Below are 26,216 nucleotides of genomic sequence, written 5' to 3' on the forward strand. Positions count from 1 at the left end.
CCGGCGCAAATTTGAATTTTGGGGTCCACAGATGTGACTGTTTGTGTGAGTCATCTGTTTGTCGTGTGGAGGTGTGGTCATGTGACCAGGGGGATGAGGTATTGCCTATAGTCCTCCGCCGACAGCTCGCTCATCTTATGAACCATTCTATTGCCTATTACCCAGCTCAATTGCATGAGATCACACTGTACGTGACATATGAGGTCGACTCAATAGGAGCTGTTTAGCACCATCTTAACATGCTTGCGCAAAGGTGAGCTTCTCAGAACATATTTGAATTTCCTCTGCTTCTCTCACACACGCATAACATACTACTTTAGTAGAACTGTCTACTTAAAAAAATAAAATATATGCCAGTCATCTTCACGAACCGAGAGGAGAAACATTCTCAGCTCTGAGTCCTGCCACACACCTCTGTTCTTTTTATTTTTTCTTACATTCACTCAGAAACACAAAATCATAGCCATGCCACTGCTGCCACAGCAACCAAAGGTTAGCTCCGACGGAGATTGATGCACAGCGGCTGCTTCATAAATACTCAAATATTTTAAGGATATTTTCCAACCCCCCTTTCCTTTGTCTGTGAGTGGAGTTGCTTTGAGTGATATGTGACTTCATTGAATAAACCTCACATCCAAATGAGCTGCTAATAGAATCATTAAGGTCCCTGAGAATGAATAACGTCAGACTGACAGCCTAGAAAAGTATGCTCAGAAGTAATTTGAGAAACGACCTTGAACACAGCCTCAAATTATACTTGTGGGAGGAAAGGTTTGGATCGACAGTATAAGCCTGTGTGTTAATAGGCTGAGAAGATTTCTGAAATAAACTTAACTTTGAAGACCATTGAATCCTGTTGTCGCTATTCATTTATATACTGTAGCACAACACGATTTCTCTTAAAGGATTAGCGTTTTAAAAAGGGGTGAATTGGCAGTGTGAGCTTTTTAAACACTGATGTCAGATTACGTGAAAAGGGTGCTCAAAAGGAAAAGGTAGAGGATGATTAAGAGGGTAAATTAAGTGAATCAGAGCGAGAGAGAGAGAGAGAAGAGAGTGAGAGAGAGAGAAAGAGAGAGAATAACATTGCCCCAACACCAGTGAGGCATGCGACTGGGGAAATGAAGGACCTAATTGACCGTGACAGAGAAGAGGCCGGGCAGGGAGGGGTGTGTGTGTGTGTGTGTGTGTGTGTGTGTGTGTGTGTGAGGGGCAGGGAGGTGTATGTACAGTGCCTTGCAAAAGTATTCATCCCCCTTGGCGTTTTTCCTATTTTGTTGCATTACAACCTGTAATTTAATAAATAGATCTTTATTTGGATTTAATGTAATGGGCATGCACAAAATAGTCCAAATTGGTGAAGTGGAATGAAAAAATAACTGAAAATTGGTGCGTGCATATGTATTCACCCCCTTTGTTATGAAGCCCTTAAATAAGATCTGGTGCAGCCAATTACCGTCAGAAGTCACATAATTTGTGAATTAAAGTCCACCTGTGTGCAATCTAAGTGTCACATGATCTGTCACATCATCTCAGTATATATACACCTGTTCTGAAAGGCCCCAGAGTCTGCAACACCACTAAGTAAGGGGCACCACCAAGCAAGTGGCACCATGAAGACCAAAGAGCTCTCCAAACAGGTCAGGGACAAAGTTGTGGAGAAGTACAGATCGGACCAGGGAAGGAGGGCATTAATCAGAGAGGCAACAAAGAGACCAAAGATAACCCTGAAGGAGCTGCAAAGCTCCACAGTGGAGATTGGAGTACCTGTCCATAGGACCTCTTTAAGCCTTACACTCCACAGAGCTGGGCTTTACGGAAGAGTGGCCAGAAAAAAAGCCATTGCTTAAAGTAAAAAATAAGCAAACACATTTGGTGTTTGCCAAAAGGCATGTGGGAGAGTCCCCAAACATATGAAAGAAGGTACTCTGGTCAGATGAGACAAAAATGTTCCTTTTTGGCCATCAAGGAAAACGCTATGTCTGGCGCAAACCCAACACCTCTCATCATCCCGAGAACACCATCCCCAGTGAAGCATGGTCGTGGCAGCATCATGCTGTGGGGATGTTTTTCCATCGGCAGGGACTGGGAAACTGGTCAGAATTGAAGGAATGATGGATGGCGCTAAATACAGGGAAATTCTTGAGGGAAAACTGTTTCAGTCTCCCAGAGATTTGAGACTGGGATGGATGTTCACCTTCCATGACCCTAAGCATACTGCTAAAGCAACACTCGAGGGGTTTAAGGGGAAACATTTAAATGTCTTGGACTGGCCTAGTCAAAGCCCAGACCTCAATCCAATTGAGAACCTGTGGTATGACTTAAAGATTGCTGTACACCAGCGGAAACCATCCAGCTTGAAGGAGCTGGAGCAGTTTTGCCTTGAAGAATGGGCAAAAATCCCAGTGGCTAGATGTGCCAAGCTTATAGAGATATACCGCAAAAGACTTGCCGCTGTAATTGCTGCAGAAGGTGGCTCTACAAAGTATTGACTTTGTGGGGGGTGAATAGTTATGCATGCTCAAGTTCTGTTTTTTTGTCTTATTTCTTGTTTGTTTCACAATAAAAAATATTTTGCATCTTCAAAGTGGTAGGCATGTTGTATAAATCAAATGATACAAACCCCCAAACATTTTTAATTCCAGGTTGTAAGGCAACAAAATAGGAAAAATGCCAAGGGGGGTGAATACTCTCACAAGCCACCGTATGTATGTGTTTGTGTGTGGGAGCACCTCAGAGACCCATTCACCTCAGAGCCCCATTCGATGAGACGTTAATGACATGGGTAATAAATCCAACAAGGGAACACCCAAAATGAAGGGCTGAGCTGCTGAGGGAAGGGTAGAAGTGTTTAATTAAATACACCGTCTGTGACTGTGTGTGTGTGTGACTGTCTCTGTTTCTGTCTGCGAGGCTCTGTGCTGCTCATTAAAACAGGACCCACCGCTGGATATGACAAGCCTATGATGGATGAACATGTTGAGATTATTTCTACAACTCCAGAAGAATGAGAGAGAGAAGAGAAAGAGAGAGGGAAAGAGAGAAAGACGGAGAGAGAGAGAGAGAGGTGAGATACAGAGATGGATAGAGTGAGAGGGAGAGGTAGAGAGATAGGAAGGACAGGAGAATAAGCATTGCCGTCACCACTCTCAGCATGGCTGATGATAAGGCCATGAAATGAGCATATGATTGCTTCTTTCTTTAATTTTAATTAGCTGGTCTGAGACTCAGCTTTGTCCTCCCTCTCTCACTCCCTCCCGTGCTTTCCCTAGGGATGTGCATCTTTCCCTTTCAAGACGATTCGATACGGATCTAGATTCATGGGCTCTGATAAAATACAGGAACGATACGTTATAGTTTGAAATTATTCGATTTGGTTCGATTCGATGCAGTAACATTTGATGCATAAACACATTCGTTTTCCATTCTAAATTAAAATTTGCTGCTGAGCTGGATCTTTCTGAGCTGACTGTGTGTGTGTGTGTGTGTGTGTGTGTGTGTGTGTGTGTGTGTGTGTGTGTGTGTGTGTGTGTGTGTGTGTGTGTGTGTGTGTGTGTGTGTGTGTGTGTGTGTGTGTGTGTGTGTGCGCGCGTCAAGGTCAGGCATCGAGGCATTCAGTTACTGTTCGATTAAACGTTAGAAAGTGACTTTGAGTGTGGTATGATCGTCGGTAACAGGCACACCGGTTCTAGTTTCTCTGAAACGGACGGGCCTCCTGGGATTTTCACGTACAACAGTGTTTAGGGTTTACTGAGAATGTTAAGGGGGGGAAAAAACACATGCAGTCCTGTCTAGGGATGCACGATATATCGTGTAAAATATGTGTAAAATATGTGTAAAATATGTATGTCTATGGTATATGTACTATGTAGATACCTGAGCTGTCTATCACATTATCACATTAGGGGGGGGGCAATGTAGCCTATATTTCCCCCCCCCCCCACGTTTTGGTTCTGAAATCACCATGAGCCACTAACTAACTTGTCATTTTTGCACATTAAGTGTTTGAGTTAGTAATGTATCAATATTTATCATTTACAAATTAGCTATGACATAGCCAATGAAGATACAGTACCAGTCAAAAGTTAGGACACTTATTTAAGGATTTTCTTTATTTGTACTATTTTCTACATTGAAGACATCAAAACCATGAAATAACACATGGAATCATGTAGTAACCAAAATATATTTAATATTTGAGATTCTTCAAAGTAGCCACCCTTTGCCTTATGTATATATACAGTGTTGTAACGATGTGCAAATGGATAAAGTACAAAAGGGAAAATAAATAAACATGAATATGGGTTGCATTTACAATGGTGTTTGTTCTTCACTGGTTGCCCTTTTCTTGTGGCAACAGGTCACAAATCTTGCTGCTGTGATGGCACACTGTGGTATTTCACCCAGTAGATATGGGAGTTTATCAAAATCGGGTTTGTTTTCAAATTCTTTGTGGATCTGTGTAATCTGAGGAAAATATGTGTCTCTAATATGGTCATACATTTGGCAGGAGGTTAGTAAGTGCGGCTCAGTTACCACCTCATTTTGTGGGCAGTGTGCACCCTTTCTCAATAGCAAGGCTATGCTCACTGAGTCTGTACATAGTCAAAGCTTTTCTTAAGTTTGGGTCAGTCACAGTGGTCAGGTATTCTGCCACTGTGTACTCTCTGTTTAGGGCCAAATAACATTCTAGTTTGCTCGGGTTTTTTTGTTAATTCTTTCCAATGTGTCAAGTAATTATCTTTTTGTTTTCTCATGATTTGTTTGGGTCTAATTGTGTTGCTGTCCTGGGGCTCTGTGGGGTCTGTTTGTGTTTGTGAACAGAGCCCCAGGACCAGCTTGCTTAGGTGACTCTTCTCCAGGTTCATCTCTCTGTAGGTGATGGCTTTGTTATGGAAGGTTTGGGAATCAGTTCCTTTTAGGTAATTGTAGAATTTAGCGTCTCTTTTCTGAATTTTGATAATTAGCGGGTATCGGCCTAATTCTGCTCTGCATGCATTATTTGGTGTTTTACGTTGTACACGGAGGATATTTTTTTGCAGAATTCTGCAGGCAGAGTCTCAATATGGTGTTTATCCCCTTTTGTGAATTCTTGGTTGGTGAGCGGACCCCAGACCTCACAAACATAAAGGGCAATGGGTTCCATAAATTATTAAAGTATATTTAGCCAGATCCTAATTGGTATGTCGAATTTTATGTTCCTTTTGATGGCATAAAATGCCCTTCTTGCCTTGTCTCTCAGATCGTTCACAGCTTTGTGGAAATTACCTGTGGCGCTGATGTTTAGGCTGAGGTTTGTATAGTTTTTTGCTTGCTCTAGGGCAACGGTGTCTAGATGGAATTTGTATTTGTGGTCCTGGCGACTGGACCTTTTTTGGAACACCATTATTTTGGTCTTACTGAGATTTACTGTCAGGGCCCAGGTCTGGCAGAATCTGTGCAGAAGATCTAGGTGCTGCTGTAGGCCTTCCTTGGTTGGTGACAGAAGCACCAAATCATCAGCAAACAGTATACATTTTACTTCAGATTCTAGTAGGGTGAGGCCGGGTGCTGCAGACTGTTCTAGTGCTCTCGCCAACTGATTGATATACAGTATATGTTGAAGAGGGTGGGGCTCACTCTCCTTCTTGGTCAAATAGCCCTTACACATCCTGGAGGTGTGTTCTATCCGCCATCACTTCATATTTCAGCATGATAATGCATGCCCCAATGTCGCAAGGTTCTGTACACAATTCCTGGAAGCTAAAAATGTCCCAGTTCTTCCATGGCCTGCATACTAACCAGACATGTCACCTGTTGAGCATGTTTGGGATGCTCTGGATCGACAACATGTTCCAGTTCCCGCCGATATCCAACAACTTCCCACAGCTATTGAAGAGGAGTGGCACAACATTCCACAGGCCACAATCAACAACCTGAGGCAAATGGTGGTCACACCAGATACTGATTTTCTGATCGACACCCCTACCAACAGATGCATATTTGTATTCCCAGTCATGTGAAATCCATCAATGTATTTCAATTGAATTAATTGAATGATATATGAACTGTAACAGTAAAATCTTTGAAATTGTCGCATGTTGCGTTTATATTTTTATTCCGTATACATACAGTATTTTGTCAACTAATAAAGCCAAATATCACACAGGCCATTTTAGCATTTGAATGCTGAAGGTTCAGCAAGATCAAGAACAGGCCGCCTACCTCGCGTTGGTCAGGGTGCGAAGCTGGGCACAGAATGCAGTTTAACTAGGCTACTGATATTGCCTGGGGTTGTAGCACTGTTACATGCAGTTTGATACTGAAGGACAGGACACATCAGTTGCCACAAAAGCTTAGAGCTATTTTCGGGAAGGTAGAAAAAATGTAATATAAGCAAAAATAATGTGTGAACCGGCGAGTTGTAACGTTTGAATAGACTGAATAGATTTTCTGACCGTTGCAGTGGCGACACGTCATTCAGGGTTTTGAGCCCCACCTGCATGTTATTTTGCCATTAATACATGTCACATATCAGTTTGCAAACAATGTCCCCCAAACATAATTGAGTTAATGGAGCCACATCCAAACATGGTCTTTTTTTTGGCTTTCTTGAGTAAGGCAGTTCCAAAATGCAGGTGTTTAAGCCTAGCTCAGTGCTTTCTGTGGTGGTGGGGCAGCCAGCAGAAAACACAGAGTGTAGGGTTGACAAAATATGCCCACAAATTGTGTGCCGCTGCATAATTTGTGTAATATGCCAGGGAGATATGTATACTGTAGCTAAGAAAGTAATACTACGTTTATGTTGTGTAGTAAGCTGCTAGTAGCCCATGTGCTTCACCCTAATAATTTGTCCCCTTTCCCCCTTATAACTTAGCCGACTGTTCTGATTTGGTGGTGCACATGTAGCCTTTTGCCTGTTTTAGGAAATGCCATCATCGAATATTGTAAGAGCTTTCATTGTCTGCTTATATGTCCCCTTTATTTATCCTATGATTCTGACTTGGTGTACAGGGACAATACTGTAAGAACGGCCCATGTTCTGAATTCTATCGCTGTACAAATAGTTATATTGATTACGTCCATCTTAGCTTGCTCATTAATGTCTTAATCGAAATTACGGATGACCTCTTATCCACTCATCGTTCCCTTATGCCATAGTTTGTACATCTCAATTGTCAGTAGAAACCACATTTGTTTAAGAAAGTCAGCCATATCAGCTATGTTTTTTAAAAAGGCAGTAAATGAGGCTGAATGAACTGTTTTGCTGCCAGACAAGGCTCCACTGATAGCCAGGTGTAGCGGTGGTAAGGATTCACTCCATGGTGCTGAAAATAAAGTTCTGCTTTTGGGACAGCTTTTTACAGTTTCTGGGCACCGTTTGTCACCGTTATAGTGCAATTAATGTATTATTTAGTGTTGTGTTGTGTAGTGGCTTTGCTCGCGTTGTCGTGGAAATTCGAATCAATAATGAGAAGAGACAAGGTCAATCACCAATCAGGATATTACTTTATTCAAAACGTATTAATAACATAGATTAATTATTGCAATAATGAAGCTGGTCGACGAACCAACCCTAGATGATTCATTGAGAGCCCAACGAGCGGATTTGAGCCACAGCATTTTATAGCAAAGTACATCCTACTGAATATTCATGACAAACAACAGATGTATGGAATGGGTCAAGGTCAGGATTTGTGTCATTCACAACAGACAGTATCTGCTGTTTAGACTGTTCTCATTGTTTAGAAACCCATACCCGAGCCATCTCTCCCTGGTACCTTCACGTCAAACTGTAGCCATCTCTCTCACATGAATGAATGTGGCCTAAGGCATCGTAAATATACTGATAGCATTAAGCCCCAGAGGCCCACTCTCAGTTCACACAGACACAATATAGTTTTAAGAACCCCCTATTCTGTTGCATAAAACAATAATTTGATGCAATAACAGTATTATAACATAATCTTGTAATTTCACCCACAACAGCATGCGTTAAAAAAATGGGTGAATTTTCCTCACCAAGATGTACATGCTAAAATCGTCACTGGATCGATGCATACTTAATTTGGATCGGTTTGGGGTCCGCAGCCCGATGCACTTGTATCTTAAACATTTGAATCAGGGGCCGATGTGTATCGGTGAATTGTTGCATCCCTAGCTTTCTCTCGCTCGTTCTTTCACACTCTCTCCCTCACCTCATCTGCCTTGTAGCACTCTTTCCCGCACGTTCTCTCTGTTTATTTCGATAGCAATCACCCTCTTTGAAGCCCCTCCATCCTTCTCTCACTATCTCTTTCACTTCCTAAAGCCTCACTCTCCTCTCCCCCTACCAATCTCTCTCTCTCCATCTCTGCCCATCTCTCTCCTTCATCAGATGATTAATCCTTGCTGAGGCATACAGTAAAGTCATACAGCAGGGATAGTCATTTGTAAACGGCTAGTAATGCCTTTCTCTCATACCTCATCTGATATTTATACATCTCATTCCTATAGCCTGAGTGGCAGGCAGGCCCCTTGAGAGTACATTCAGATAGAGATACGGCCTTGTAGGAGGGGAAAGGCTAGGCCTCTGTCTCATCGAGTCATCTTAACACTAAACCTAATCTCTCTCTCTCTCTCTCTCTCTCTCTAAGTGCAAAGTGTCTCTCTCATATCATACCAACAGAGCCATGTTCTGTTCTTCATTCATGAGGATAGAGTGAGATGAAAGCAGTGTGTTCTAAATCCACACAGATGAAGGGAACGAGACAAGAAAAGAGGAGAGGAGAGGGGGTGTAGAGATGAGATATGTCTGCTGCGAAGGCAGAAAGTTTGGGCCTTTCGGTAGCTAGTCTGTTTGATGTTTAGCTTTTGAAAGGAGGGGTAACTGAATGCAGAGACAGGAGCCAGGGGAGGAGGAGGAGGAGAAGGAGGAGAAGGAAGAAGGGGGGGATTAAGACTGGCAGTTGCAGGTCATAACAGAACAGGGCAGGACAGGGAGGCACAGCTGAACTGCTGATCAGCTGAGATGGCACCAGTTCTGGCACCTCAGAACTCAGAGAATACAGTGTCAGTGACAGATTGACTGAATGAGATAGAGACACTAGATATACACATAAGTATGTGGACACCCCTTCAAATTAGTTGATTCGGCTATTTCAGCCACACCGTTGCTGACAGGTGTCTAAAATCGAGCACACAGCCATGCAATCTCCATAGACAAACATTGGCAGTAGAATGGCCTTACTGAAGAGCACAGTAACTTTCAATGTGGCACCGTTATAGGATGCCACCTTTCCAACAATCAGTTTGTCAAAATTCTGCTCTGCTAGTGGAAACGTCTAGGAGCAACAACGGCTCAGCCGCGAAGTGGTAGGCCACACAAGCTCACAGAACGGGATCGCTGAGTGCTGAAGCGTGTAGTGTGTAAAAATTGTCTGTCCTCGGTTATAACACTCACTACCGTGTTCCAAACTGCCTCTGGAAGCAACATCAGTACACGAACTGTTCATCGGGAGCTTCATGAAATGGGTATCCATGGCTGAGCAGCAGCACCCAAGTCTAAGATCACCATGTGCAATGCCAAGCATCGGCCCGGAGTGGAGTAAAGCTCGCCGCCATTGGAAACGCGTTCTCTGGAGTGATGAATCCCGCTTCACCATCTGGCCAGTTCAACGGACAAACCTGGGTTTGACGGATGCCAGGAGAACGCTACCTGCCCGAATGCATAGTTCCAACTGTAAAGTGGGGCTGTTTTCCATGGTTTGGGCTAGGCCCCTTAGTTCCAGTGAAGGGAAATCTTAACACTACAGCATACAATGACATTCTAGAAGATTCTGTGCTTCCAACTTTGTGGCAATAGTTTGGGGAAGGCCCTTTCCTATTTCAGCATGACAATACCCCCGTGCACAAAGCGAGGGCCATACAGAAATGGTTTGTCGAGTTCAGTGTGGAAGAACTTGACTGGCCTGCACAGAGCCCTGACCTCTACTCCATCAAACCCCTTTTGGATGAATTGGAACGCAGACTGCGAGCCAGGCCTAATCGCCAAACATCACTGCCCGACCTCACTAATGCTCTTGTGACTGAATGGAGCAATGTTCCAAAATCTAGTGGAAAGCCTTCCCAGAAGAGTGGAGGCTGTTATAGCAACAAAAGGGGAACCAACTCCATATTAATGTCCATGACCCTGGAATGAGATGTTCGACAAGGAGGTGTCCACATACTTTTGGTCATGTAGTGTACATTCTGGCACCAAAAACTGATAGACACAGAAAAAAGTGAGACCAGTAAAGGACACAAAGAGGGAGACAGATGGAGAGTGAGCGAGAGTGAGGTGGAGAGAGACAGAGAAGTGGAGAAAAGCAAGAGTGACAGAGATAAAGTGAGAGAGAGACAGACAGACAGACGGACAGACAGAAAGAGGGACAGGGTGTGATGGCTAACGAGCGAGGAGTCTGAGGCTGAGGTAGACTGGGTGTCAGTGATAAGGGCAGTAGACAGGTGATAGAAGTCTGCTGCTGCCAGCCTGCCACACTGAAGAGGTCACAGTCACTCACACCTGCCAGCGATGTGTCAATGAGAAGGGCCTGACCTTTTTGTCTACCAAATACAGGTAGAATACCTTTGTGTCTACAAAAGTTACAGCCTACAGATAGGCCTCCTGACAAACAACAGACAGTCATTTAGGTGAGATACTGCAGGAGGATGGCAAAGGTGGGTTTGAGTGGGCACTGGGCATTGTACTGAAGTGTGGGTGTATGAGTCTCTGGCGGATATCCTACCTGAGGCTGCGTGAGCGGGGGCGCATGGGCGAGTGTCGTCCCTCCTCGTCGGTGATGCTCTCGGAGCTGAAGTGCTTGGTGAGGAAGTGCAGCTCGTCCGCCGTGGGCTGGAAGGGCAGCTGGTGCAGCTTCTCCTGGGATGAACAGGATGACTGTGAGAAGCAGAGAGGGAGGGATTACAAGGGTAGAAGAGCCGGGCGCTAGTTGCGGCTAACTGCTAGAGGGAGGGAGTACACGGGCAAAAGAGCCCATTGCTAGTAGCGAGTAACTGGAGCTGGGAATGGTAACTCCTGGTTAGTGGCTATGGTAGTGTGCTCTACTCTCTACTGGGCTGTTGCTTTTGAAGAAGAGATAAAGAAACTGAATGAACAAACTCTGGAGAGTTTCAAATTGGGATAACTGTCTAAATCTGACAGTATATTAGGGGGTAATGCTGCTCCTTTGAGCAGGATAAAAACATTTAACATTGTAAGAGTGCATGATTAGACTAATGATGATTTGAAAAAAGTTGCTTGAAAGGCATGAGCTCTGCTTTGTTTTTTTGCGCAGGCTGAACACACTACATCAGTCTCTCATTCACAATTTGACAAGCACTTGATAATGCCTCGAATTTCACGACGGCATCCCGTATGTGGCCGTAATGCACCCTAAAAGAATCCATGCCTTTTGCGGCCAGTGGCCATTGTGCCCTTGGCCGAGAGTGCTGCGTTGTGCCCTTCTCCCTGAGTGCTGCGTGCTCCTAAGCACCTCTGACTCACATGGCTCTCCATCACGTGATCGGCTCTTTCTCACAGGCAACAATTGAAGACAGACACATTGGGGACACAACTGCATATTGAAAATATTGGAAGAACTGTCCGTCCAGATTTACTTTTCGTCAGCCAACAAGATGAGTAGGCCTAACGAACAGCAAAAGCATTAGCCTATGTCAATCCACTATCCCACATAGTACAAAAGTACAAAAAACATACTGTACGCATGCACACACACACCAAGGTAATTATGCAGTGCATTCAGAAAGTATTCAGACCCCTTCACTTTTTCCACATTTTGTTACGTAACAACCTTATTCTAAAATGGAATGAATAAATATCCTCATTAATCTACACAAAATACATCATAATGACAAAGTGAAACCGGGTTTTATAAAAAAATATTTTAAATAAAAAACTGAAATATCTTATTTTGTATTTAGAACCTTTGCTATGAGACTCAAAATTGAGCTCAGGTGCATCCTGTTTCCAATGATCATCTTTGAGATGTTTCTACAATTGTAGTCCACCTGTGGTAAATTCAATTAATTGGACATGATTTGGAAAGGCACTCACCTATTTATATAAAGGTCCCACAGTTGACAGTGCATGTCAGAGAAAAAAACCAAGCCATGAGGTCAAAGGAATTGTCCGTAGAGCTCCAGGACAGGATTGTGTAAAAGCACAGATCTGGGGAAGGGTATCAAAACATTTCTGCAGCATTGAAGGTCCCCAAAAACACAGTGGCCTCCATCATTCTTAAATGGAAGAAGTTTGCAACCACCAAGACTCGTCCTAGAGCTGGCTCGCCCCCGGCCAAATTGAGCAATCAAGGGAGAAGGGCCTTGGTCAGTGAGGTGACCAAGAACCCAACGGTCACTCTGACAGAGCCACAGAGTTCCTCTGTGGAGATGGGAGAACCTTCCAGAAGGACAACCATCTCTGCACAACTCCACCAATCAGGCCTTTATCGTAGAGTGGCCAGACGGAAGCCACACCTCAGTAAAAAGCACACAGCCCGCTTGTAGTTTCCCAAAAGGCACCTAAAGGACTCTCAGACCATGAGAAACAAGATTCTCTTGTCTGATGAAACAAAGATTGAACTCTTTGGCCTGAATGCCAATCGCCACGTCTGGAGGAAACCTGGCACCATCCCTACGGTGAAGCATGGTGGTGGCAGCATCATGCTGTGGGGATGTTTTTCAGCAGCAGGGACTGGGAGACTAGACAGAATCGATGGAAAGATGAACGGAGCAAAGTACAAAAAAATCCTTGATGAAAACCTGCTCCAGAGCACTTAGGGCCTCAGACTGGAGCGAAGGTTCACCATCCAACAGGACAACGACCCTAAACACACAGCCAAGACAACGCTGGATTGGCCTCGTGACAAGTCTCTGAATTTCTTTGAGTGGCCCAGGCAGAGCCCGGACTTGAACCCGATCTAACATCTCTGGAGAAACCTGAAAATAGCTGTGCAGCGACACTCCACATCCAACCTGACAGAGCTTGAGAAGATCTGCAGAGAAGAAACTCCCCAAATACAGATGTGCCAAGCTTGTAGCGTCATACCCAAGAAGACTCGGGGCTGTAATCGCTGCCAAAGGTGCTTCAACAAAGTACTGTGTAAAGGGACTGAATACTTATGTAAAAGTAGTATTATACATTTGCAAAAAAATCTAAAAAACTGTTTTTGCTGGGTCATTATGGGATATATTGTGTAGATTTATGAGTGAAAAACCCACGCTATTTTTTAACGCTGTAACATAACAAAATGTGGAATAAGTCAAGGGGACTGAATCCTTTCCGAATGCACTGTAGTTTTAGGATTTTCATTTGAAATTAAGTTTAGTTTAAGTTTTATCATAACATTTGTATTTCATTTATATATTATTTAGTTTCAGTTTAAGTGTTAGGGACAGAAAGTAGCCTATGCTTGTAGGCTAGGAGCCAATTATGTGTTGTATAGTTTTTGTTGATGTCATTTCTTGTCACGGTGGGCAGTAATGCGTAAGGTGATTTGGTCAGGTCATAGGTTAGGTAGAGTCAGCAAGATGGTGTAGATACACAAAGTAAACAGTAGTAATGGACCAATTTCCGCAACAACCAGGAGCGTTGAAGCGAGAGGTTAACCTGTTGAGGATGGGGCGCTGTTGAGACTATTTATGCTAATCGGGTAATTTTTGAAACGGCTTCCCACAAAATCCTTGATCGTACAATATGCATATTATTATTATTATTGGATAGAAAACAGTCTATAGTTTCTATAGGAGTTGAAATTTTGTCTCTAAGTGGAACAGAGCCCATTCTACAGCAATTTCCCTGACATGGAGTCAGATTTCAGAAATGTTCGCCACTGTTCTGGAGTCAGTTAAAAGGGCACTGTTATTGCTATGACTATACGGACACTGCTTACGTCTTCCCCTGGATGCCTTTACGTGATGACGATTTCAATGGGGTCGATTGCGCGTTCACAGGCACTATAAATTAAAAAACCCTGTAGCTAGCAAGTCTTTTCTTGGTGCGTAACGCGCGTGGAGGACACCGACCCGCTCCTGTTCCAAGCGTTAGTTTAGCCTGTTATATTTCTCCGGTCATCTTTTTACTCGTTATAGGAGTTAAAAACATCATAAGGTAGTTAATTTAAAGCGTTTTATAGCAATTTATATCCGTTTAGTGCGATTTTGGGACATTTATTTCTTTAACGCTGTGAATAGCTGGGCACGCTTCCAGTTCATCCCGAACGCAGTTGGCATTTCCACATGGCAAGAGGACAGCTTTCCACCAAAAGACGATTACTCCCAAGAAAGGATCCTTTGCCCAAGATACTGATGGAAGAACAGCTCAAAGTAGGACATTTTTATTATGATAAATCGTGTTTCTGTCGAAAAATTTTAGTGGCTTAGGACGCCATGTTTTTTGACGTAGCTTCGCTTGGCGCAAACTGTATTGAAAAGTAAGGATAAATTAAAAAATGTAATTCCGCAATTGTATTAAGAATTAAATTGTCTATCAATCCCTGTCCACCCTATATTTTTTAGTCACGTTTATGAGTATTTATGTATAAGAGTAGATCACTGTCTAAGTGGCGCAAGGACATTTTCTGACCAGCTGAGCTACATTTCACATTGTCTAACCATGATTTTGGTGGCTAAATATAAACATTTTCGATCAAACTCTATATGGATTGTGTAATATGATGTTACAGGAGTGTCATCTGAAGAATTCTGAGAAGGTTAGTGAAAAAATTTATATATTTTTGGCGATGTTGACGTTATCGCTCACTTTGGCTAGAATCAATGCTGGGCTGCTATGTGCTATGTGCTATGCTAATATAACGATTTATTGTGTTTTCGCTGTAAGACACTTAGAAAATCTGAAATATTGTCTGTATTCACAGGATCTGTGTCTTTCGATTCGTGTATGCTGTGTATTTTTACGAAATGTTTGATGATTAGTAAGTAGGTAAACACGTTGCTCATAGTAATTATTCTAGTCCATTTGTGACGGTGGGTGCAATTGTAACCTATGCCATCTACCTGAAATATGCACTTTTTTCTAACAAAACCTATCCCATACCATAAATATGTTATCAGACTGTCATCTGATGAGTTTTTTTGTTGGTTAGGGGCTATAAATATCTTAGTTTAGCCGAATTGGTGATAGCTACTGGTGTTGGTGGACAAATAAAAGATGGTGGATTATGCTAATGTGTTTTTAGGTAATAGATGTACATCTTTACATATTGTGTCTTCCCTGTAAAACATTTTAAAAATCGGACATGTTGACTGGATTCACAAGATCTGTGTCTTTCATTAGCTGTATTGGACTTTAATGTGTGAAAGTTAAATATTTAAAAAAAATATTTTTTTTGAATTTCGCGGCACTGGTTTTTCAGTGGGGGGGGGGTGTGCCGCTAGCGGCACGCTCATCCTAGACAGGTTAACCTGTTAAGGCTGGGGGCGCTGTTGTCACTATTTAAGGTAATCATGTAATTTTTGAAACGGCTTCCTACAAAATTCTTGATCGTACAATATGCATATTATTATTATTATTGGATAGAAAACAGTCTATAGTTTCTATAGGAGTTGAAATTTTGTCTCTAAGTGGAACAGAAGTCATTCTACAGCAATTTCCCTGACATGGAGTCAGATTTCAGAAATGTTGGCCCCTGTTCTGGAGTCAGTTTTAAGGCCAATGTTATTCCTATGAGTATACGGACACTGCTTACGTCTTCCCCTGGATGCCTTTACGTGATGACGATTTGAATGGGGTCGATTGCGCAATCACAGGCACTATAAATAAAAAAACCTTGTAGCTAGTAACTCTTTTGCAGCTGCGTCTTGCGCGCGCCGGCCACCGACCCACACTTGTTCCAAGCATTAGTGTGGCGAGTAATCTTTCTCAGGTCATGTTTCTACTCGTTATAGGAGTTAAAAACATCATAAGGTAGTTAATTTAAAGCGTTTTATAGCAATTTATATCCGTTTAGTGCGATTTTGGGACATTTATTTCTGAGACACTGTGAATCTCTGGGCACGCTTCCAGTTCATGACGAACGCAGTTGGCATTTCCACATGGCAAGAGGACAGCTTTCCACCAAAAGACGATTAGACCCAAGAAAGGATCCTTTGCCCAAGATACTGATGGAAGAACAGCTCAAAGTAGGAACAATTTATTATGATAAATCGTGTTTCTGTCGAGAAATGTTAATCGCTCATGACGCCATCTTGTTTGACGTAGCTTCGCTTGGCGCAAACTGTATTGAAAAGTAAGGATAATTTAAAAAATGTAAATCAGCGATTGTATTAAGAATTAAATTGTCTATCAATCGCTGTCCACCCTATTTTTTTAGTCACGTTTATGAGTATTTATGTATACGACTAGATCACTGTCTAATATGGCGCACGACATTGTCTGACCAGCTGGGCAACTTTTGTCATTGTCTAACCATGATTTTGGTGGCTAAATATGCACATTTTCGAACAAACTGTATATGGATTGTGTAATATGATGTTACAGGAGTGTCATCGGAAGAATTCTGAGAAGGTTAGTGAAAAAATGTATATATTTTGGCGATGTTTACGTTATCGCTCTCTTTGGCTAGAATCAATGCTCTGGTAACGTTTGCCTATGTGGTATGCTAATATAACGATTTATTGTGTTTTCGCTGTAAGACACTTAGAAAAGCTGAAATATTGTCTGTATTCACAGGATCTGTGTCTTTCGATTAGTGTATGCTGTGTATTTTTACGAAATGTTTGATGATTAGCAATTAGGTAAACACGTTGCTCTATGTATTTATTCTAGTCCATTTGTGACGGTGGGTGCAATTGTAACCTATGACATCTACCTGAAATATGCACATTTTTCTAACAAAACCTATCCTATACCATAAATATGCTATCAGACTGTCATCTGATGAGTTTTTTTCTTGGTTAGTGGCTATCAATATCTTAGTTTAGTCGAATTGGTGATAGCTACTGGTGTTGGTGGACAAATAAAAGATGGTGTCTTATGCTAATGTGTTTAGCTAATAGATTTACATCTTTACATATTGTGTCTTCCCTGTAAAACATTTTAAAAATCGGACATGTTGGCTGGATTCACACGATCTGTGTCTTTCATTAGCTGTATTGGACTTTAATGTGTGAAAGTTAAATATTTAAAAAAAAAAATTGGGGGGAATTTCGCGCTCTGCCTTTTCAGTGGAATGTAGGGGGGGTGCTAGCGGCACCCCAGTCCTAGACAGGTTTTTAAAGCGTCTTCAGCTGGGATTTTAAAAAAAGGTATTGAATCTGCAAACCTGATCTCCTCTGGTAGATCATTCCAATGTCTAGCGGCCCTAATAGTAAATGTCCAGTCTCCTTTCGTTTTCAACCTATACTTTGGAATAATCAACAGTGCCCTGCCAAAGGATCTCAGGATGTGTCCAGGCTTGTAGGAAGATAAAATATTTGAGCTATAGGATGGGCCTAAACCAAGCCTTAAACGTGATTAATACAATTTTTTGATCGTTTCTAAATGTAACTGGTAGCCAGTGTAGAGAAGTTAAAATGGGTGTGACATGGTTACATTTCCTGGCGCCTGTTATATAGCCGAGCTGCAGCATTTTGAACAAACCGTAGACAATGGAGTGATTTATAACTGAGACATGTACAGTATACAAAGAGCTACAGTAATCTATGCATGAGGAAATAAAAGCATGCATAAATCCTTGACTTTAGCTATATTTTCGGGTTATAAAATCAGGACTGCACAATCTTATTTACATGCAACTCAAGGTTTAGGTCATGGTCAAAGAAGACCCCAAGGTTTCAGGCTGTTAGGCTTTACAATTGTGAAGAAATGACTACGGTTATTTACAATCCAGGTTCTGGCAAGGTGGGGGGGGGGGTCAAATAAAACAACCTCTGATTTCTTATCATTGAGCAAGAGAAAATTGTCCGACATCCAACATTGATTTTCAGCAAGACACTTGTGAAGGATAGCTACGCTACCTTGGTCGGTGGGTCTGATTGGTCTCTTTATTTCTCTCGATCTGCCTCTCTCTCTCTCTGCTACCATTTCAGTGCTGACCTCAGGGTCTGAGGGGTGTCTGTGTTTCCTCAGAGTGTATAAACATCCTCCTGCAGGTTATTCAGAATACACATACACAGACACACTACGAGCTGACTGAGGGAGAGCCAAGCCATGTCACAATGACACACTACAGATCTTTACATAGGCTATACACACACTCTAGAGGGGGATACGGTGTGAGGTTAGGAGTTATCACTGTGTATGTGGTGCTGTAAAGTATAATCCTCTGAAGGGTATACTATGGTACTAAATGTTACAGTAAGGTATAGTATGACATTGCCCCATATGGCATGGAACAACACAGCATTGTGGAGTCAAATTCATCATCATGCAGCCTATAAATTGTTTCTCCTTCCAGTATTCTGCTTCTGCTCCTTCTAGAACAAAGAATTACAGCCAGTCTAAATTAGTGCTGTGATACTTCATAAAACCAAGACACTGGAGGAACAACCCACACCACAGATTATCAGATTGAACTGGTTATTGAGTGACATCAACTTTTCTAGTTTACCCTACTGTATAATCCCAGCCAAGCCCACGTCATCCCCTGTGTATCCCTCGTCCTAGAGTGTGTGTGTTACTGTTGTCGCTGTCTTTTTATTTGACACTGTATCCAGACAGACTGAGACTAAAGTATTTTTTACTTAACTTTATTTTCTGAACTCTTCATGAACTGCACTGTTGGTTAAGTAAGTAAGCATTTCAAGGTAAGGTCTACACTTGTTGTATTACGGACTACAAAAGGAAACCCAGCCGTGAGCTGCACAGTGACGCGAGCCTACCAGATGAGCTAAATGCCTTTTATGCTCTCTTCGAGGCAGGCAACACTGAAGCATGCATGAGAGCACCAGCTGTTCCGGATGACTGTGTGATAACGCTCTCGGTAGTCGATGTGAGCAAAACCTTTAACATTCACAAAGCCGCGGGGCCAGACAGATTACCAGGACATGTAAGCATGCGTGGACGAACTGGCAATTGTCTTCACTGACATTTTCAACCTCTCCCTGACCGAGTCTGTAATACCTACATGTTTCAAGCAAACCACCATAGTCCCTGTGCCCAAAGAAGCGAAGGTAACCTGCCTAAATGATTACTGCCCCGTAGCATTCGAGTCAGTAGCCATGCAGTGCTTTGAAAGGCTGGTTATGGCTCACATCAACAGCATCATCCCGGATACCCTAGACCTACTCCAATTTGCATACCGCCCCAACAGATCCATAGATGACGCAATCTCAATCGCACTACACACTGCCCTTTCCCACCTGGACAAAAGGAACACCTATGTGAGAATGCTGTTCATTGACTACAGCTCAGTGTTCAACACCATAGTGCCACGCTGATCCACAACACGGGGGCCCCTCAGGGGTGTGCGATTAGTCCCCTCCTGTACTCCCTGTTCACCCACGACTGCGTGGCCAAGCATGACCCCAACACCATCATTAAATTTGCTGACAACACAACAGTGATAGGCCTGATCACCGACAACGATGAAACAGCATATAGGGAGGAGGTCAGAGACCTGGCAGTGTGGTGCCAGGGCAACAACCTCTCCCTCAATGTGACCAAGACAAAGGAGCTGATCATGGACTACAGGAAAAGGCGGAACGAACAGGCCCCCATTAACATCGATGGGGCTGTATTGGAGCAGTTCAAGGGCTTCAAGTTCCTTGGTGTCCACATCACCAACAAACTATCATGGTCCAAACACACCAAGGCAGTGGTCCTAGACAGGTTAAGGCACTACATCTCAGTGCAAGAGGCGTCACTAGAGTCCTTGGTTCGAATCCAGGCTGTATTACATCCGGCCGTGATTGGGAGTCCTGTAGGGCAGCGCACAATTGGCCCAGCGTCGTCTGGGTTTGGCCGGGGTAGGCTGTCAATGTAAATAAGAATTTTACTTGCCTAGATAAATAAAGGTTATACACACCACACTGACCAAAAGGTTATTTTGTTGGCATTTACGTATGTCCCCATTACCAGTAAAACATTATCAAAATCTCTTTCTTTCACTTACTTGCTGTGCTGTTCCGTTGTTCAGTCGTTTCATTCTCAACCAGGATTTCATCATACATGTCAAGCAGTGAAGTTTCAGCTCTGTCTGTCCGTGCCCTCTCTTCCTCGGTGCGTACTGTCACTGTGTCTGTTTCCATCTTGTCCAGCTGTGTATGTAACATTTCACATAAACCCTGTTTCTTGTCTGCATCGAAGTAGCGGTCCTTGTACATAGCATCGAGCATGGTGGCGACACAGTAAAGAGAGAATGCCACCGAATCGCTTGTTCACAGCCTGTGTCGGCAGGTTTGTTGAGCAGGCGTTTCAATGCCATGACAGAGGGTATCACGTCTGCTGCAGGCGCAGTTGATGACCTTATTTCTCGAGTCAGTTGTTCGAATGGAGTTGGCTAGTGTGTTCATGTTTCCATGTTTCAAACATGTTCTCAAATGACATTGAAATGGCAGCAGCGGTATGACAACCAGCACATTCATGAGCATGCAAAACGACTTTCCTCAGTACGAAATCCTCGATGACCCACTATGCTGTCAGACTCAGCATGGTCATGGGGCTGATATCGCTGGTCCAAATGTCAGTCGTGAAGCTAATAGCAGTGACGCTATGTCTGTGTAACTCCGGTGGGGAAACATCTGAAAAATAGCGCACTTGATAATGTGTACCGGTGTTCGACCAGTCGGCGAAAGCCAACATCACCCACGTCAGAGAACGGTTGATTGTCAATGAATTCCAATTATCTTGGATTTCGCCTTTGAGTTGTCTTGCTAAAATGTTCTTACTCTTTCAAATGACTGCTCGACTTGTTGACTGCTCGATCTACACAGCAGACATTGTGGGCTAGGTTAGGAATGCTGTGTTGCACGTGTAGCGCTAAATATTACGTGGCATCATTACGTTTTACATTTGCCGATAGTCGTCCACTTCTTGAGGTAATCATGGCGAAGAATAAACAAAAAGGCAAAAAGCAGCAGAATGTTTTCCGAGTGGCCAACAAACAGACAAAACAAAAGAATAAAGCAAAACCTATCACTTCAACTGTCAAACACATCAATAAAGTGAAGAATGAGAAGGTGGAGAACGTTATATAGGTATGCACGTCAGCTTTGACATCGGTTTTGCACATCGGCGTTAACTAGACATCGGGCCGATGTTGCCATTTTTAGCTAATATCGGCCGATTCCGATATGTTCACCAATATATTGTGCATACCTAGAAAGAACTGCATGTGGGTTTTTTCCCCCGTACCATTCTCGGTAAATCCTCGACACTGTTGTGCGTGAAAAGCCCAGGAGGCCTGTCCGTTTCAGAGAAACTAGAACCGGCGTGCCTGTCACCAACGATCATACCACGCTCAAAGTCGCTTAGGTCACTCGTTTTGAACATTCTAACGTTTAATCGAACAGTAACTGAATGCCTCGATGCCTGACCTTGACGCACACACACACACACACACACACACACACACACACACACACACACACACACACACACACACACACACACACACACACACACACACACACACTCTCACCGAGACAGTGGAGCTGGGTGTGTTGGTGCCATATCCAGAGGAGGGCAGTGATGCCAGAGACCAGCGCCTGCCATCCGTCCTGAGAAGGAGATAGAAATAGAGGGAAACAGAGAGAGAGAGAGAACGAGATAGAGAGATACGGAGGAGCAGAGGGGATGGAAAGGATTAAGGTCAGACAAGTTCCTGTGTTAACTATGAAAGGTTTGACGGAGCCATGGTACCACAGTTGTGCTTCGCCGCGCTAGATGTCTGTAAGAAGTTAAACGCTGCAGACAAAGTCTGCAAACACAAAACACAGGCAAGCAAACACACACACACACTGACACAAACCAACACACACACACCTTCTGCCAAGAAGACAACATAGAAATGAATATGAGATGAAATATGTTCTACAGAAAGGAGTACAGTCCTGGTTATAGGGCAGGTCCATGCAGGTTTGGGATGGCCATACTTCTCTAGGGACTGGGGCGTCACAAATATAATTATATTGTTAGAAATGTTTACAAATTCATTTAAAATTAAAAGCTGAAATGTCTTTGAGTCAATAAGCATTCAACCCTTTTATTATAAATAAAATGTGCTTAGCAAGTCACATAATAAGTTGCATGGACTCATCTCTAGTGTTTAACATAATTGTTAAAAGACTACCCCATCTCTGTACCTCACAAATACAATCTATCTTTCAGGTCCCTCAGTCGAGAAGTGCATTTCAAGCACAAAGACCAGGGAGGTTTTCGAATGGTTCACATAGAAGAGCAACTATTGGTTAAGGAGTCCATTTTTTTTTTTAAATAAACATTGAATATCCATTCGAGCATGGTGCAGTTATTAATTACACTTTGGATGGAAACCGGTGCCAATTGCGACTTTAGAACTGTTATAGAGTTGAATGGCTGTGATAGAAGATAACTGAGGATGGATCAACAACATTGCAGTTACTCCACAATACTAACATAATATACTGTACCGACAAAACATGCATCCTGTTTGCAATAAAGCACTAAAGTAATACTGCAAAAAGAAATGCGGCAAAGAAATGTACTTTTTGTCCTGAATACAAAGTGTTACGTTTGAGGCAAATCCAACAAAACACATTCCTGAGTACCACTCTTCATATTTTCAAGCATGGTTGTGGTTGTATCATGTTATTGGTATGCTTGTCACTGGCAAGCACTAGGGAGTTTTTCAGGATACAAATAAACAGAATTGAGCTAAGCACAGGCAAAATCCTACAGGAAAACTTGGTTCAGTCTGCATTCCAACAGACTCTGGTAGACAAATTCACCTTTCAGCTGGACAATTACCTAAAACACAAGTCCAAATATACACTGGAGTTGCTTAACAAAACGACATTGAATGTTCCTAAATGTGGCCTAGTTACAGTTTTGATCTGCTTGAAAATATATGGCAGACTTGAAAATGGCTGTCTAGCAATTATCAACAACCAATTTGACAGAGCTTGAAGAATCTTTTAAAGAATAATGGGCAAATATAGGACAATCCAGGCAAAGCTCTTAGAGACTTACCCAGAAAGACTCACAGCTGTAATCGCTGCCAAAGGTGATTCTAACATATTGAGTCAGAGTTGAATAGTTATCTAATCAAGATATATTAGTGTTTTATTTTCCATAAATGTATTATTATTATTCAAACATTTTTCTTCCACTTTGACATTAGAGTATTTTGTGTAAATCGTTGAAAAACAAATGACATTAAATCCATTTTAATCCCACTTTGTAACACAACAAAATGTGGAAACAGTGGGGTGTGAATACTTTCTGAAGTCACTGTAGAGGTCACAAAGCATCTCAGAGTAGGAATGCTGATCTAGGATCAGTTTTGCGTTTCAGATCCTAACGAATTAGATTATATGGACAGATTCTAGATCAGCACTCATTCTCTGAGATGCTTTGTGGATACGGGCCTTGGTGTTTCCATTCAGGGCAGAGGACAGGAGATAGAGGAGAAGGTGAGGGGGTGGAGGTAAAAGGTTAAAGGTGAGAAGTTACCTGTCAGCCCTGTGCCCGTGACTGTGTGGGAGAGAGGATAGTGTTAGAACTACATGTGTTCTTGTAATGAGCTCTGCAGAACCATTTTTTTGTTGTTGCAGATCTCATCCTGCATAATGACACTTCACCATTGGGTGGCACTGTTGCTTAAGGTTAATTTCTCTGTCTCCTGTCTCATCTGATTTATTGAAGTTCGGGGCAGAAGAAGTGGTATCTTCTTCCAAACAGAAGACCATCCTACCAGCACATGTCATATCTCTCGCCTCGTGTAGAGCGACTTATTAAACAAATTTATCTATTTAATCTTGAGTTGTGCTTAACTCCACACAGGCTCTCAATCTTGAGTTCTGTAATTACACTTCCTAGTCAAAGCCTGTGACAGATAAGAGGATATTCAACCAGGCTTCAAACATGCAGATGATATGGGCTTGATTAGCCAGACTTTCAATTATAATTTAAAGAGGAGCACAGAGGTGCTGTGAGTATTAGCCATGGGAGGGATTGGATTTTAAGGCTAAACTCTGGAGGATAAATGGCATCCATTTGGGCTCCACTCTTCACAGTTTCTGCTGTGAACTATTGAACTGGAGCTGGGCTTGGGGAAACTGGCCCCTGTGGGGGTGCAGGTGACTGTCAATGAACAGTATGGCTCAAATAATAGAATGAGGTAATAATCCCTCCTACCTAGCATAACTATGAAGACAATCACCATCAGACATATTAAGTCATTTGATCCCAGTGAGCTAAACCCTGACCAGGGTTTCCGTTAGCTGGTAATTGTCGGCTTTTGGCCGATAATCTGATAAATAAAATTGTTGCTGGCCAAATTGACCTGCAAAAAACAAAACTATCCATTGCAAAATAATGCTCTTTATTAATTGATGGAAATACATTTGACTGTCATGCTTATCGGTCTATAGGTTAATTTGCATAATGTATTGGAATTAATGTGCACATTTTCATTAGTCATCATGTGTCTTACTTATCACATGCGCACAGCATACAGAGCGTATTTTCAGTGGAATATCACTAGAGCTATGTGCTTTTATAAGCCCAGACATTGCGCAACAATTCTAAACGCAAGTGCGTGTTAATATGGTTTTGATGACCACGATTAAAATAACAAAACAAAAAAATCTCTCTGGTAATTGAAGGTAATTGAACCCGCCTCCCATCCAAGTGCATAGGCAACAGTAGGCAGCGCTTCCCCCACCATTTTGCAATGTGAGCTCGAGGCAGTATGCATTTTGAAAACATATACTTAATTGTTTGAGACCTGAACCTTTTACTTCATATTATACATCAAAGTAGCTAAGGCAAAATCCGACCATAAAAAAGTGGAGTCAATTATTTTATAAAGACCTCCTCATGTCATTGAAACCAGCATTTCTCTCCTGTTCTATTGGTTTTCACACCAACTTTCTTTTGTTGTCCAGAAGCCAGAGGCACAATCATAGTCATATTAGTAACCTATCCTAGTTGTTGCATCTTTAGATCCCACTTTTCTGAGATGTTTCATATCTGTCACATATGGAACCGGTCGCATCAGGTGCTCTGTTAAGAAAGATTTTTTTTCCTGAGAATTGCATTTTGGCAAAAGTTTGAAAATGACGTTTTATTGTCTGCCTCATTACACGACTTGCATGTTTTGTTAAGATTAATTACCGTAATCTAAAATGTGACTTCTGTCAATTTTGAGCACCGTGGGTGGACAACCTAACGGGTTACGCACCCAATGCATATGGGTCTGGTAAATTTGTCAAATGGTCGGAAAATTGTAATCATCCCGGTCACGTTGCCCGGTGCCACATTTTCCGAAAAGGAAACCCTGCCACTTGACCCCCCTGGCTCACCTGCGAGCTGGAACGAAGGAGAAGTGTGCTGCCGTGTTGGGGGAGAAGTTTCTGGGGCTGTCCAGAGGGCTGCTCCCTGGGAGAGATGGAGAAAGAGAGGGAGAGAGAGAAGCAGAAAGGAGAGAAGAAGAATTAAACACGGCACAAAAAGAAACAAAAGCCAGATTCTAGACTTCGTTATTCAGTAAGTTATTCCCAGGGGGAAGCTGGTAAAATCAAATCAAATCTATTTGTCACATGTGCCGAATACAACAGGTGTAGACCTGACGGTGAAATGCTTACTTACAAGCCCTTAACCAACAATGCAGTTTTCAGAAAATACCTTGCACCATTGGGGTACAAGGACTGAAAAGAGTTTGGGCTGTGCTGAGCAGGAGCTGCCCTCCCGTAGGGGTGGAAGGGCCAAGAGACCAGAGGTGGTAGAACGGGGGGGCTCGGGTTGGGGTTAGCCTAGATAATATTCCTTTCTCCAAATAACCACATTGGTGACAGCAAAAATAACCCAACACCACAATCACACAGGTTAGATGAAAACCCTCAACCTTTATTGGCATGTGAAAGGGTACTGAAAACTATTGTTCTGTCATCCCTGTGTGTGTGCACTACACAGGGCCTACATACAGTATACCCTCCAACTCCTCCTTCAGCATACGCTAAACAGCAAATACATTCCCCCCATCACGCCTCCTCTCTTCCTCATCCCTCTGTCTTCCTCCTTTCCGACAGGAAAGGGT

At 42.7% G+C, this 26,216-nt stretch overlaps 1 protein-coding gene across 6 annotated transcripts in view; it reads right to left on the minus strand.

The window, feature by feature from the left end:
* Positions 1 to 26,216, minus strand: part of LOC129855548 (microtubule-associated serine/threonine-protein kinase 2-like) — a 270,030-nt gene that overhangs the window by 40,835 nt on the left and 202,979 nt on the right. For 4 of the 6 annotated variants that reach the window (XM_055923332.1, XM_055923329.1, XM_055923335.1 and 1 more), the window contains 4 exons: positions 25,483 to 25,558; positions 23,630 to 23,650; positions 21,618 to 21,696; positions 10,746 to 10,897 (listed from right to left, as the gene is read on the minus strand). In XM_055923332.1, the coding sequence (XP_055779307.1) occupies positions 10,746 to 10,897; positions 21,618 to 21,696; positions 23,630 to 23,650; positions 25,483 to 25,558 (328 nt within the window). The remainder of the gene's footprint in view (positions 1 to 10,745; positions 10,898 to 21,617; positions 21,697 to 23,629; positions 23,651 to 25,482; positions 25,559 to 26,216) is intronic. The other 2 variants (XM_055923331.1, XM_055923333.1) reach the window with 1 other exon arrangement.

Source organism: Salvelinus fontinalis, chromosome 5 (assembly GCF_029448725.1).
Source record: "Salvelinus fontinalis isolate EN_2023a chromosome 5, ASM2944872v1, whole genome shotgun sequence".
In the NCBI taxonomy this organism is placed as follows: domain Eukaryota; kingdom Metazoa; phylum Chordata; class Actinopteri; order Salmoniformes; family Salmonidae; genus Salvelinus; species Salvelinus fontinalis.